The sequence below is a fragment of the Eleginops maclovinus genome, chromosome 22, assembly GCF_036324505.1.
Source record: "Eleginops maclovinus isolate JMC-PN-2008 ecotype Puerto Natales chromosome 22, JC_Emac_rtc_rv5, whole genome shotgun sequence".
Classification (NCBI taxonomy): Eukaryota; Metazoa; Chordata; class Actinopteri; order Perciformes; family Eleginopidae; genus Eleginops; species Eleginops maclovinus.
The window spans coordinates 7,918,395-7,933,195 of NC_086370.1; the positions used below are offsets into that span (position 1 = coordinate 7,918,395).

Here is a 14,801-nt window from a genome sequence, read left to right on the forward strand (position 1 = left end):
GACAATCTGATAAAGGTTTTAGGGTTTTTATTCAGTGTTATATCAGCTTAAATTCAATAGCTTGTTCACTTTATTATTTATAACAAACGGTTATACCTAAGATAATTATTTGAATGAAGGTTTTTTTGGTAGGCATAACTATTACGATAATATATGGGCCTGAGGGCTCTTCTTTGATTAACATCTATAGGATAAAATATAGAGCGTGTCAACCTACATTTAAGTATCTATAACAATAACTCTGTGACAGACTGGTGACCTGTCCATGGTGGCTCAGTGATTTCTACATAATGTGTGCTAAGATAAGCTCCAGACTCCTGCCACCCTTAATGGTACTTAATGGAGGAAATGAATGAATTACTTAAAATAGAACTCAATGGGAACATTTGCTGGTTTGCTTTATGCATCACAGTGATAACAGATCCATGTTTGAACAACAAACAAGTGATCTATCTCCTTTTCATGGGTAATTCAATTCAGAGTTGTCAGCTAGTTTCATCAATGATAAGGGGTTGGTTTGACAAGTCAGGAAAGAGAAATACAAAACAGGACAAAAACCAACAAAAAAAGAGCTTATTTTAAATGAATAATTAATCTTGTTATTTACATTCAGGAGAAACACAGTGTATTTGTGTTAATGTTCACAAACAAACATGTAGCATGAAAAATAACAAGTCATTATAATTGTAATTATAACGTTTTACTTATAATTGGACGTTTTTATTATTATCAAAAAGGGGCTTCAACGTGTGTAATGACGACACACGACACAAGGCTCTCATTGGTTAACTCTTGACCGGAAGTACAATATGACCCACTCACTCTTTTCTCTTTGCTCCGTGGCATTTTGCAACAGAGGCTGTCTTCGGCTGCTGGTTTTCTACTAAACCCATAGCTGTAAACGCAGGCAGGAATGGAAAAAGGCGGAATTAGGTGAGTTGTTGTTGTTTAGCCCTTAATAACGGCGTAGCAGACTCTCTAACAGATATACTATAACCCGAAAGCGCAGGGAATCGCCGAACGTCGCTAAGCTAACCACCGAACCATGCCAACTTCCGGTGTTGCTCTTTCAAAGTAAGAGTACACATATTGCTGACATTTGAACTACCACTCTAATCAAACAGTGTAATGAGCAGGTACAAACCAAGGGAACATTTAAATGTTTGCAGCCAATTCTGCACATAATGTTGCCATATCCAAAGTACTTGCCAATCTTATTATAAAGCTCACTGTAAAGTTTTGCTTTCCAAATTAAAAAACAAGACAACCAAATCAAATGTATCTTCATCTACTCATTGGCAGCTTAAAGAAGACATAGCTAAGACACATTTAGGACAATAGTTCCTCTTTTTTGAATGGTTAAAACCTTAATACTTGTGTCTATTTTAATATAAGATTTCATAAGATACTATTTTGAACATTTCTGAAGTAATGTTTCGTGTAAAAAATGTATGTTTTGCTATTGGGAAATTACACATTAGACTGCTGGATTTTTTTTACGTGTGGGAAGTAACACCTCCATCTCGGACAAAAAAGGGAAGTTATTTTGAATACTTTTTTTCTATCCCGTGAAGCTAAAAGCGTTTGATTCTACTGTAGCTTTTTTTGACATTGGAGGAGTGTTTTCCAGCTCTTGCCTTCTGGACTCAGCGGCTTGCTGCTTTTCATTAAAGCCATTCAGGACAGACAATGAGTGTCAGGAAAGACAAACAGCATCGCTTTGTGTGCTAAGGGCTGGAGCTGTAGGCTTTGGAGTTTGACCTTCAAGACACAATTGTTTATGGTATGTAGTAGATAATAGAGGTTTTACAAGGCTGGATACAAGGAATTTAAAACCTTAAGACTTTTCTTGTAAACAATACATTTGTGCGTACAAACCACAAAACATTACGTGTATATTTGTGTTGTTGGAAATATTTTGTCATCGTGTTAGATCATTTTCTTCCACATGGTGCTTCTCGGTGTTCACGGTTTGTTGTAGTGGAAAATGTCATGCTGTTATTCTGAAAGTAAGCCGGCTAACCGGAAGTCGATCTTCAGAAGCTTTCCGTGCAGCTCGCCCAACAGCTTTCCTCTGTTCTGTTATTCAGCTGAGAGCTAGTCGCGGTGTGCTAGATCTCAGGTGTGGCTAATTCCCTCTTCCTGTGTTTACTCAGCTCTGGTTTATAATTTTTGAATCGTTGAATGGTGAAATATTCATAGAAGTTGGACACGAATGAACTCGTTGTTACAGAAGGGTTTTATTCATTGACTGAATAAGATGACTACTGGTTGGATGGGTAATTCATAAGGATGCTTTACTGGTAAAACAATGTTGTGTTTTTGTGTCATTATATGGTTATCATACGCATTTGTTTTATTTATTTATTTATGTCTCCACAAATGTTTACCTGTATTGTTTTAGAATTGTTGTGTTATTGTGGATTGTTTTTTTTCTACATAGGTGATCATCCCAGGGATTCACACCGGACAAATGTACGAAAAGTGGAGCCAAGAAACAAGACCATCACATTTAAATGACATAAAGGCCCTTCCAAACCTCTAAGGTGATGTGCAGAAGCACACAGTGAGTAATGTGATCAGAGGGCAAAGGAAATGCAGACTTGCCAGCTATAGCTTGTATGTGAGCGTGATGCCCAGGCGGGGGTTGACGCTCCAGGGCCGGTTCCGCTGGCTCTTTCTGGGCCTCTTCCTGCTGCTGGTGCTGTTGCTGTTCGCATACTTGCTGGAGTGCACCCCTCCCGCAGATGCCAGCCTAGCCCTGCCCGGCATAGCAGGGGACACGTATGGGAAGGAGTACTACCAGGGCCTGCTGCAGGAACAGGAGGAGCGCCACCTAAACCGTGCCGCCAGTCTCAAGCGGCAGATCGCACAGCTCAAGCAGGAGCTGCAGGAGATGGGTGAGAAGCTAAAGCTCCTGCAGGACAAGAAGGAGCCCCCTGGGGTCCAGGGCCTCGCAGAGACTAAAGACCAAGAGCCTGGAGACCTGCTGGAGTACCTGCACTCTCAGATTGACAAGGCTGAGGTCAACACAGGGGCACGCCTCCCCAGCGAGTACGCCCTGGTGCCCTTTGAGAGTTTCACTTCATCCAAGGTGTACCAGCTGGAGATGGGGTTGACGCGGCACCCAGAGGAGAAACCTGTTCGCAAAGACCGCAGGGACGAGCTGGTGGAGGTGATGGAGGCTGCGCTGGACATCATCAACAACCCCGACGAAGAGGATGGAGTGGAGGAAGACATGCCCATGCAGAGACAGACCTACACAGAGGGTCACTTTACTGAAGGTAAGGTCTACACTCCCTTACTACGGACCAGTAAATGATCACTGTAACCGTCTTCTCAGTAAAGCTTTTCTTGGTTATACAGGAATGTACAGGACAGAGCGAGACAAAGGGACGCTTTACGAGCTGTTCTTCGCCAAAGAGGAGTCCAGCAGCTTCCGCCACGTCACGCTCTTCAGACCTTTTGGTCCCTTAATGAAAGTCAGGAGCACCTCCGTGGAAACATCAGGAATGATTATCAACATCATCGTGCCGCTGGCAGGCAGAGTTGATACTTTCTCACAGTTCTTGCACAATTTCAGGTGAGAGCACACCAAAAACTCTGACTGACATGACCCAGCATGTTGACTTCAAATGTGCATTCAGTAGACATGCATCATTATTGTGCAATTAAAGTGTTAGTGTTTCATTTAGTCATTACATGATATTTGTTTTTAGAGAGGTGTGCATACAGCAGGACAGAAGAGTCCATCTCACGGTGGTTTATTTCGGGCCAGAAGGCCTGCCAGAGGTGAAGTCTTCTTTGGAGAAACTGTCAAGGTGTGTTCTTTCACTGAGAAACAACTTTTGTGATAGTAATGAGTCAGGGTAATATAAATCCACTACATTGGTTGTGTTTCAGGGAAGAGAGCTTCTCCAATTACACTCTGGTCCCAGTGGACGAGGAGTTTTCCCGAGGTCGGGGTCTGGATATCGGAGCCCACGCCTGGAAGAAAGGCGACGTCTTAATGTTTTTTTGTGACGTTGACATCCATTTTACTCTCGAGTTCCTGAACACCTGTCGTCTCCATGCTGCTCCAAGTAGGTCTTTACATTACTGCTCAGATTATTTTAACATAGTTATTTGGGGCTTTTGTTGACATGTAGCTATCACTGAATATACTAAGTTGACTGTTTGTTTTGCAGATAAGAAAGTGTTCTATCCAGTAGTGTTCAGTCTGTACAATCCAGCCATCGTCTATGGAAATGTGGAGCTGGCTCCACCTGCTGAACTCCAACTGGTAAAGCCTTCACATTTATCTAAAGACATTTGTAGAAAGCTTGTATAAATCTGTGTTCATGATCCCCTTTACACTTGGTTTAGGCAGAATCAGTCTGGCTTAAATGATCATTTGCATCAGAAATGGATTTTCCATAAAAAGTGTTTTAATACCTTGTCAAAGTTCTTACTACTGCCTCTACCAGTTTTCATGAACTCTACCCAGAATCTCAGATTGTGCAAAAAGTCCTTTTAAATGTCTGGACACAAGATCTCTCCTTCCTCACTGGAAAGTCAGTTATGTGCACAAGAGGTTAAAGTCTCCACTCCACATGTGTGTACGCTGCACACTGGACCACGATTGGCTTCTAAACTACTTGTGATTTCACTTAACAATCTCCACACCTCAACCTGTAATTTTAAAAGGGACTTATTTTGCCCATTTTCAGGATGTTGGGTTTTGTTCTTAAACATGTGAACATGCTTTTATTTAAAAAAAACACTGACTGAATAGACCTTTGTGCTTAAAACCCTCCTTTTGGCACCTGTTTCTTCAAACCCCCCTCTCAAAAATCCCAGTCCACTCTGATTGGCTAGCAAGAAAAATCTGGCAACCCTTTGCCAAAGTGTTATCCTTGTGTAAATACACAAGCACTCAAAATGGGCTTTTTCACAATATGACACAGAAGGCCTCCCCTCCTGCAGAGGACGGTGAAAACAGCCCTCTAGTGTCAAACTCTGCTCAGTGAAGCTCAAAGAAAATAATTTACAAACTGACATATCATTTTAATATCATTTCAATGAAATCAACTCTGCAGAGTCCCCTGATTGTTTTCATTAACATGTTTTATATCACATAGATTCACAAAAAAGATGCTGGGTTCTGGAGAGACTTTGGCTTTGGAATGACGTGTCAGTATCGTTCAGATTTCCTGAATATTGGTAAGCATGGATCACCTCATTCATCATGAAACTACTCTTAAACAGCTGCTGACTGACCCCTTGAAACTGGATTGTATTCCTCCAGGCGGGTTTGATCTTGAAGTGAAAGGCTGGGGGGTGGAAGACGTCCACCTGTACAGGAAGTATCTCAGGAGCGACCTCATCGTGATTCGCACTCCGGTGTCCGGGCTCTTCCACTTGTGGCACGAGAAGCAGTGTGCGGACGAGCTGACCCCAGAGCAGTACCGCATGTGCATCCAGTCCAAAGCCATGAACGAGGCGTCGCACTCCCACCTCGGCATGCTGGTGTTCCGTGACGAGATCGAGGCTCACTTACGCAAGCAGGCCTACAAGACTCAGAGCAAATCAGAGGACTAAATCCTCGACACCCCAATCACCTTTCCTTTGGCGTGGACATTATAATCGCAGTACAGCAAAGACATGTTTAAACGGATCCTTCTCCATTTCATCGCACAGCTGGAGACAAATGAATGTACAAATACAAGCATCGATCAATGTGACATCAAAACATGGTACGACTCTTCAGCATCAAACATGGTTAACAAGCAGATTTGTAATAATTAACCTGCTGAAGTACAAGTTACACTTTTTCAAATGTATTTTATGTTTTTGACAGCAATTCAATAAGCATGTCCTCTCTTCAAGCCATTCTAGTTTCAAACGCAGCACCTGACTTCAACCAGTATTACTGTTTCCACAAGGGCTTCAACAGTTATTACTTTCATGTTCGATTGATCTGCCGATTGTTTTTTGTAGATTAACCTGTTTGGTTCAGAAAATGGTGAAACCTTCCCCCGTTTCTTAGAGCTTCATAGTTGAGAGGTTGGAAATACCATATTCCGTTTTGTTGGCATTTCTTTTAAATACTTGGCGATTATTTTTTGGACTGAATTTTGCAGCTCTAACTTTGATCTTTTCACCGCTAAATGGACCTGTAGATGTCAGCGGTCTTCCAGTTGATTTATTCATTCCAAAAAAATCCAACAAGATCAAACACAGCAGCTGTTGACTCATGTAGTGTTTTCTTTTTCAAATCAGAGTGAACGCTGCTACAAATCCAACTATAGAACTATTTATTAGCTGTGGACAAAAGGAAAAATAACAAGTTGCACTTTGTTAACTGACATCACAAGAACCAGTACAGTTCTCCTGAGGATAAAAGCAATTTACAATTTGCTTTCACAGCTTAGACAAATGGAGCTGTTCTGTTAGCATTATATTTATAGGTTGTTTCAGCCTGGCGATGTGGATAAAAAAAAAGGGAACTTTTTGTGTGTTTTTATGTGACAATCAGTCACAAACTTCCCTTGCTGATGAGGTTAACAGAAGCATGTGGATTAAAATAGTTAAAGGAACAAAGATTTCTAATAGCATGCAGCACTATCATATGTGGACCAGTATTGGCGCTAAATAAGATTAATGCCCGTTGAGAACACGATTCCCAATACTGGACTGAATTTGAATGTTACATCCCCTCCTGTAAATACTTTTCTAATGTTCCTGTTTCATAGTTGAATACTTTTGTCATATGTGCCTACATGCTTAAAGTGACATGAAATGTTTTGTATTGCATCTCATAATGAGAGGAGGTTAAGAGTACAGGAGAGCAGGGCTGTATTTTCTCACACTGAAAGCAGCTCATTCTTGCATCTCTTCCTGTACTCTAATTGTATTTAATTATTATTCTTTTGCTAATATTCCAGCTTTTCCGTAGCTAGTCTTACAGTCTCCTTGCGACCCGTTACATGTACACATTCAAACAGAAATGGCTTATGCGACGAAATGATTTATTTTTTAAAATGTTGAACATTAAATAAAATACAGAAGGCTGCATTATCTGCTGCTAAGTCACGCATTTGATTTCATGATAAATATCTGAAGTAAACTTGCCCAGTTCTATAATTCTACTATAAAAATGTAATATCAAACATGTCAAGTGTCTCTGAATCTACCAAGACACTTTGCATAATACAATTGTTTTTCTTCATCTGTATACAATAAACTACATGAATAGAAAAGAAGAGAAATTAGAAAAATCTAAATCTATGAAAGATGACATGAAATAAACCAAATGGGAACGTTTCAGACAGGCTTAGGTTCATGTCCGCTTCTTCGTTAATTAATGTGCAAGCTGCTCTGGATGGATCCCCACAGTCTTGTAGATCTCTTTGAGAATCAGCAATGCTGTGTCTTCAGACGTCCTGGAGAACAACACAAGTGTAAAGGATTTAACATCATCTGCAAACAACAACAAGGTACAGCCTGGAACAGCACGGTGTGACGGTGCGGTGGATAGAAGCCTGAAAGTCAGATCTGTGTACCAGTAGCAGAGGTGACTCTGGAGGGCGAACAGGTACTCATTGAAACTCTCGATGGGCTTCTCCTGCAGGACGTAGTCGATGCGATTCCCTCCGTTCAGCATCCCCACCTTCACCTGAGGCTCCTCCTCTCGGGGGGGCTCGGGGCTCTCTGTGATCTTATGCTCTGTGAGAAACCACAACAGAGTTAAACAGCAAACAGCAAAAGAATCACATGATAGAAGAGTCGCAAATCAGAGACACACCCTCCTGCGCTTGCAGCTCCTGTTGTTCGATCTGATTGGCGACCATGGCCAGCTCAGCCTGGAGCTGGGCGGAGGAAGTGTGAGCGCGTGCAAAATCATTGAGCGTCTGCCAGGCGCTCCGCAGGGAGCTGATGAAGCCGTGCTTCAGGTCAGAGCCCATCCTGGTGAGGCTCTCCTTCAGCTCTGAAACACAAAGGGTCCGTCAGTTTGGACTTTTAGCTTACACTTTTCTGCAACAGCAAAATATTTACTGTTCAGTCTGTGTTGACATTTTATTTTGACATGGCACATTGTAACGCAACTAAATTAGGGCTGTCCACATGCTTATTTTGCTAGTAGCTACACTGAGCGAACATCTGTGGGCAGGTTCTCTGGGTAAATGCAGCAGAGATGAATAATAAGGAAGTGTCGTACCAAGATGGAGCCTCTTCCTCCCTTTGTGATGTGGGATCAGCACAGGCTTAAAGTCCAGGTCAGGTAATATCATGGGTTCAATCCTGTATGCCACCGGGTCCAACTGAAACACGCATGAGTCATCGATAAGGCCATCAGATAGTAAAGCGTACAGTGACTCAGCTTCCCTGCTTTCGTCACTAAACCTTTTAGTTAATTTTTTCATTCAGAGAGATGTGTGGGCAGGTCAGGTTAAGGTGAAATGACTCGGTTTCTGTGACGATATTAAATGTGCAACACGCTAATGTAGAAATGACTCATATTGTTGTTGATGCCTGAGCGCTACAATATTATTTACGAGGATTGTTCAGAATTTCGTTGTTACATTTAGTTTCTATTGAGGTTTACTGATAAAGCTGTGACTGTCTAATCATATTTCATGAGGTGATCATCTCCATAATTAAGTCTCTGATTAAGTGATTCATTTATTAAGTGTTGCTATATACAGTACATTTAATTCATAGTGCTGTTAGATTGCTGCACGGCCTGCCTGTGTATAAAGCCAGTGACTTCCTTTGTGTGTTGGTTGTGAAAGGCTTCAAACCAACAAATAGGGATTCAATTAAATGACTCATTTTGTGAGATAAAAACATAATTTTCTCAAAAAATGTTGCTGTGTTCTTCTTTACAACAACCTGAGGCAAATGGAAATGTTTGGATCATGAAAGTGTACTACGCAGCCACCATTGAAATCTTATTCTACAAATAGTATATGTGTACAAATAATAGTGTAGACTGTCAGTATAAGCTTAATTGGATAGAGTTGCAAAAAAACAAACAATACAAAAATGCTACAACTCAATTAAAAAATAACATTAGAGCCTCTGCAGCTCAGAAGTTATCCCCTCAGGACAGAAAAGTTGGAAGAGCTGCATACCGGATGGTAGATGTTGAAGAATCCCTTGCACGTGGGCAGCTGGTACGCCTCCTCGATCTTCTCCAGTCCTCGGACCGTCAGGAACATGCCGATTGGAGAACCCAGAGCGAAGAAATTCATTGGCTCAAAGTCCAGAGCGTGGTAGACCACCGACACCTGCAGAGCAAACGAGTTCTTAGTAAATCAAATCCGATTCAGGATCAGCTTCAACGTCCTCCCTCGTCACAGTTACCTGTCCAGTGCCGACTTCAAAGTAGTCGTAGTCGACGTGGACGTGCATGGTGTTGCCCACTGGGAGCTTATTCACAGAGGACTCAGGAGTAGCTTCAGCAGCTGGTGGGGGGCGCGCCGCAGCCTGAATGACCTCGGCTTTCTTCTCCCGGGCGGCCTGACGAGCAGCCTGCGGAAAACAAAGAAAGACAGAGACACAAAGAGGATGTTAACCGTCACCGTCTGTTTGCAAGCCTCACTCCTGCTGCCGAGACTGACTTACCTGCTTATTCTCCCTCTCTTTGACAAACTTGGCAATCTTTTTCCGGGGGCCCAGCGGGATTCCCATCTCTTTCATGTCGTCAATTGTGCACATGAGCTGAAAAAGCATGAAAAAAGGGACGATCAGCATCTTACAATAGTGAAAATGTGAATGTATTACACCAATGTCTGGATAACAAATAAGCAGAGGGGGCTTATAGTCTTACAAAAGATTCTGCATCAATCTTCTCCTCATCAAAGGTGCTCTTGTACTCAGACAAGCCCAGATTTTCCAGCATGGCAGAGAGATCTTCTAACTCCTCCTCGTCCTCTTTAGTCTCCTCTTCCACAGCTGGAGGGCTGACCGCATTATTTCCCTGCATCACGGGGGCTGCCACCTGATGCAGAGTGGCAGGATTCACATTTAAGTACTGTACGTCAGGATGTCAAAGAACTGGAAACATTTCAAAACATGTACTCCATGCATCACGTTCAGGGTGAAATACATACTCTGTGTTTTAAACGCAACATCTGCCTGCTTTATTAATCAGGTAACTGGTGTCTGACCTGTTTGGTGTCTCCGTTGGCAGTGGGTATGATTGGCATGGCCGGTGGAGAGGAGCCGTTCTTCTGATTTGACAACAGGTCGAAGAGAATCAGAGAACCTGAGAAAAAATATGATCCAGGTGAAATCATTAGGAGAACACATGCCAGTGCTGTGCAGCTGATAATCTGCTGCCTTATTACCTAAGCTGTGTCCAGCGACTGATATGCGTCCCCTGTAGTTGGGGTTCCTCTGCATGAACAGGGCGTACAGTCGGTTAATCTCTTGGGCAACTGTGTCCATGATGGTCTGGCAGTAAGTGGGACTGTTGTAGAAAAGCACGTCTAGCAAAGTCTCATTTGTAAAGTGACGTAAACGTCCAGTGCTGGGCAACGTGATCTTCTTGATCCTCCTGCAAAGAAAAACAACAACTTTAGGCTATTATTTATTAAACATTACAATAAAAAGAAGATTAAAGGGAATGACTGTTGACATTGTGTTTTTCTTAATATATAAAAATGCCACAAAAATATCAAAACCAACATGTATTTTCTGTGTGGGCTGATATGTTATTCCTCTGAGACAAAGAGCCCCATTTCTGTTCAAAAACGAGTAAAAACAAACAAAAAAGAGAGCCACTCTCTCGCAGACAAACACTGTAACTTATTTTGTGTCAAATCACACACAATGTCCTGCTGCTGCTGAGTCACAACAGCACCAAGTGTTATTCCACAGTATTAAAACGGTCCCCAGCAAATCTAGAGTGGCCAGCTGTTCAGTTCTTTCTCTATTCTTTGGTTTATCATTCACTGCAGAGGCATCTGAGGAAAGCACCTATTTCTACAAAGGTTCCAGAGAACATGTGTTGAGTTATTGATACACAAATGGTCAATTTGGGTGTCAGGTATTCCCTGATCCTGCCTCGCCTCACCTGTCCACCCCGGTAGCATCCCCATGCAGTGCCGTGTGCCACTGCACAGGGAGGAACTCCACCCGGCTGATGGTTTGGTCCTCCAGATGTTTCTTAAAGTGACTGTGCAGCAGCTTCAGAGACACGCTGCGGAAGTCGTCCACTGAAAGCACAAAATAATTGTGCAGTTTATTATGTAAATACCATCATCGAGGAGATTTGCGGATAACGACAAAAAGCACAAGTGTTTGGCACTCACCACACTCAACCATGCTCCTGAACCTCAGGTCACACACCGGACCGATTCCATGAACCATGAACACCAGATGATCCACTGATGGGAGCTCCCCTGGGAAAGTACACAGGTTGGAAATGTTGAATTTTATTTCTACACTGTCACTTATCGCCACGGTTACATCTGCGTATACAATCAGAACTGTGAGATTGCAATTAAGCTGGATTACATTCACAATGATACCTCAAAGCTGGATCTGCTCAGACTTTATTTATTTAGCGTTAGGGCTAGGTGGGGGACTTAAATGACATAGTTCAAATTGAGTTTAATGTTTTTTTGTACTTGAAATAAATGTGAGTACGAGGTAACTTCACTACCGTCTGGCACTTCATCGTGGTCATCATCGATCCCTCTCTTCACCACTCGGGGCCGGGTCTGCCCATCCTGAGTTGTGCCCCACTCATCCGGCATGGAAGATGCTTGAAACTGCACAATCACCTACGGAAGAAAAAAGTAATAACTTTTAAACTGATAGGATTTCTAATCGCAAAGACCACCTTGTACAATAATGAGACGATGGTTTACTTTTGGATTGTGCATGACTATAGTCTCCCCAGATGGAAACTCCAGTCTGCGGTGCCACTGGTTGGTGGACACAGCCTTCTTATATTCTCCCTAAAGTAAAAAACATACTGTGTTAATCAATCAATGATTTACGACACAAAAATATACATGGGTCGATAAAGGACTTGAATACAAATATTAATGACTGGTGAACACAACATCGGTTTCTGGTTAAATGCATTAGTGGGACAAACCTCCAGCTTCTCACTAAACTCCTCAGAGTAAGGAATAAAGCGACTGTCTGTGTCCCCTTTGTAGAACCAACTGCAGCGCCGGACCTCGGTGGGCTCCTCTTCCCAGAACACCGAAGAGCGCATGCGGTCGTAGAGCTGCACGTCGTAACGCCCTCCATCCGTACGTATGATCACATTCTCTGGGTCTGGTTGAACTGGAAGAATAAAAAGCATCAGCTCAGATCACAGTTTCATTGAGAGCCCCGACATGTTCTGATTTATCTGTAGAGAAACATTCCCAAATGAGCACAAGCAGTGTCATCTCACCTGAGTTGTACGTCTCCTCCAGCTGAAGGGAGTCAATGATGCTGAAAGGAAGCCAGACGCACTTTGACTCCACCTGCTTGCAGTAGAACCAGTGAAGCTGAACAGGCTCGTAGACGTTGTAGTTGTATTGCATCATGGGACCAGCAGGAACAATGGCTCCAGCAGTGGTGGGTGGAGGCGGAGGAGGCCCTTGAAACTGTGTGGGAGGAGGCTGAAGAAGAAATAATAATTATAAACTCATCCTCACTAATGATGGTGGAATTTGAGGCATGTTTAACCTAACTAGAAAAACTGCACTTTCCTCCCAAATAAAGACTTGAATGTCAAATTTTTTTCCAAATTCACGAATCCAAGCTCCCTTACAATTCAGATTACAAAAACTTGTATGAGTTTTCTTGTTAAGCGTTTCACTTAAGTGCATCATAAGTTATCTATATCTTGGAATGAATCTGCAGATGCTCCAGTTCACCAACTAGAGCAAACAAGTTTAAGCCCGGAATCCAACGCGTGACATGCAACACACCATGTACGGTTTGATTTAAGACTAGAGGATTTTTACTACTGAAGCAGTTGATGATCGGCCTGAGGAGGGAGAAGTCAGCATTCAATGATTGCATAGAACTGCAAATAAACTGGGTTATATAAACAGTGTTAATCCCTGTAACCACTCCTTAAACTTACATTCACAAATTAGGACAAAATAATTATTTGCCTGATGGGTCGAGATACACTTTGGACAGACTGGGCGGACAATACAGAATGACAGACGACAGAACTCATTATCTTCCCATAAGCTTACGCCCAGTGGAGATAGTATGAGTTTATCAAATATTTAAAGAAAAGCTAAACCAACGCAGTCACTGATAAGCTAATATTTACCTTTGTGAATGAGGGGCCAGACATTGTGAATGTCTGTGGCGGAGAGCCAAGCGAGTATGGATTCTGCTGAGGTGTGTGTGTTGGCGGCAGGACCTCTGGAGCTGGAATATAGGGACTGGCTCTGCTGCTGCTGGCGGTGTGACGGTACGGGTTATGACTCTGTTGCTGCATCTGGGGAGGCGGCGGGGTCATTGAGGCAGGGGGAGGAGTGTGACGGCCCATAGGGTTTTGGTAAACTGCACTGCCAAAGGCCGGAGCAGTGGGGTTCATGTGTGAAGCTGGAGGGGCCAATGGAGCCATGCCGATACTGCTGGGGGCAGAAACGGGCCCTGATGATGTTGCGGCTGCGGACAGGGCCGGTGGGGGGCATGGCGACTGGCCGATGGCTGCGAACGGGTCACTGCTGGTTACGGGGCTGGAGAAGTAGTTGAATGTAGAGGGTGCTGTCCCATTCCCAGAGGTCTGTCCTAGAAAGCTGTCTTCTTCTCCAACATCAGTCGAATCTTCTATTAAATTAAAACAGTAATTGAAGTTAGCACATTTATTTTTGATTCTGCAAGGGACATCCCAAGTAAATGTTTGAGAAAATGGACATCAAAATGATCCAGGGCCCAAGGTGACATCTTGAAAATGTCATTATTTATCCTACTGAACACGTTTGATTATCAGAAAATGCATAATAGTCTCACAGTAGAGACATTTAAATCAGTGTTTACACATTTACACTATTTAAGTTACTTTTTCTGACTAATTGATTGAATAACCTGGTTAAGCACTATACAACCCTATATCAGTTGTCACAACACACACCTAACATTAAGGATTATGGGAAAGTGGAAACAAACAGCAGCTCATGGCTATTATATCGCAATGAAAATTACTTGTTATATAACTTAGACAGAAGGATGTGGCCAATTTAAGGACAGGTTTTGATCATATGACTCCCAAATAGCTCCACATCCTCTTCATGTCACCTCAGACAGAGGACAATGTGAAAAAAACACATCCCTTTTTATGGGCTAACCTCTCAGTCAACTCAGACACGCTGTTTATCCTTGTTTCACACTAAATAACAGCTTAGCAGCACAGGAACCGGCTAGCTAGCGTAGCCTGCTAACGACACAGCTAATGTTTAGACATTTTCACAGTCGGTATTTCTGCTCACCTCCTGACAACACCGCCGGACCAGTGGCCTGACTCACTGGCAAGAAAGGCAGGTTGAAGTTGAACTCGGGAGCGCCGCTGAACAGTAAATTTGCACTGGTGTTGGCGACATTATTATTTCTCTTATCTGCCATTTTTCCTTGAATTACACGTAGCCACTACTGTCGCAGGCAGGCAGTAAACGCTCAGGTCCATAGACAGCCTTTCCCTGCCCTCACAGGTTTTCACTGATCTCCAAAACACTAACAGAGGAAACACTAGTTGACATATCGTTTGTAGATCTGCTAAAATGTGCAGGTCATTTGACAGCACTTCGTTGGTTGTGGGAAAAACAAACACTCTCAAACACTACTGCCCC

General features: G+C 42.9%; 2 protein-coding genes across 5 annotated transcripts; one reads left to right on the forward strand and one right to left on the reverse strand.

The window, feature by feature from the left end:
* Positions 1-796: 796 nt before the first annotated feature.
* Positions 797-7,308, forward strand: csgalnact2 (chondroitin sulfate N-acetylgalactosaminyltransferase 2). Of its 3 annotated transcripts, none has more exons than XM_063875534.1 (8): positions 797-933; positions 2,444-3,284; positions 3,367-3,583; positions 3,720-3,821; positions 3,904-4,082; positions 4,188-4,282; positions 5,121-5,202; positions 5,288-7,308. In XM_063875534.1, the coding sequence occupies exons 2-8, from the start codon at positions 2,633-2,635 to the stop codon at positions 5,578-5,580; spliced, it is 1,620 nt and encodes a 539-aa protein (XP_063731604.1). In that variant the 5' UTR covers positions 797-933; positions 2,444-2,632; the 3' UTR covers positions 5,581-7,308. The 3 variants fall into 3 exon arrangements, with proteins under 3 accessions (XP_063731604.1, XP_063731606.1, XP_063731605.1); XM_063875536.1 differs by lacking the exon at positions 797-933 and adding an exon at positions 1,599-1,783; XM_063875535.1 differs by lacking the exon at positions 797-933 and adding an exon at positions 2,065-2,303.
* sec23ip (SEC23 interacting protein) lies at positions 6,990-14,675 on the reverse strand. Of its 2 annotated transcripts, XM_063875529.1 has the most exons (18): positions 14,445-14,670; positions 13,280-13,785; positions 12,401-12,611; positions 12,095-12,288; positions 11,862-11,951; positions 11,654-11,774; positions 11,301-11,390; positions 11,063-11,204; positions 10,335-10,543; positions 10,155-10,252; positions 9,815-9,985; positions 9,610-9,705; positions 9,349-9,516; positions 9,117-9,272; positions 8,201-8,303; positions 7,787-7,969; positions 7,545-7,707; positions 6,990-7,424 (listed from the first exon to the last, which is right to left on the reverse strand). In XM_063875529.1, exons 1-18 carry the CDS (start codon positions 14,575-14,577, stop codon positions 7,343-7,345), a joined length of 2,916 nt encoding a protein of 971 aa, XP_063731599.1. In that variant the 5' UTR covers positions 14,578-14,670; the 3' UTR covers positions 6,990-7,342. The 2 variants fall into 2 exon arrangements, with proteins under 2 accessions (XP_063731599.1, XP_063731600.1); XM_063875530.1 differs by lacking the exons at positions 6,990-7,424; positions 7,545-7,707; positions 8,201-8,303 and having other exon boundaries at positions 7,839-7,969; positions 14,445-14,675.
* Between the last annotated feature and the right edge of the window lie 126 nt (positions 14,676-14,801).

Coding starts and splice junctions, on each gene's coding strand:
- csgalnact2 (XM_063875534.1), top strand. CDS start 2,633: ATGCCCAGGCGGGGGTTGACGCTCCAGGGCCGGTTCCGCTGGCTCTTT. Junction 3,584..3,719: donor CAGTTCTTGCACAATTTCAG/GTGAGAGCACAC, acceptor ATTTGTTTTTAG/AGAGGTGTGCATACAGCAGG. Junction 4,283..5,120: donor CACCTGCTGAACTCCAACTG/GTAAAGCCTTCA, acceptor TATATCACATAG/ATTCACAAAAAAGATGCTGG.
- sec23ip (XM_063875529.1), bottom strand. CDS start 14,577: ATGGCAGATAAGAGAAATAATAATGTCGCCAACACCAGTGCAAATTTA. Junction 11,391..11,653: donor CCACGATGAAGTGCCAGACG/GTAGTGAAGTTA, acceptor GTACTTTCCCAG/GGGAGCTCCCATCAGTGGAT. Junction 7,970..8,200: donor GAGGAAGAGGCTCCATCTTG/GTACGACACTTC, acceptor TTTGTGTTTCAG/AGCTGAAGGAGAGCCTCACC.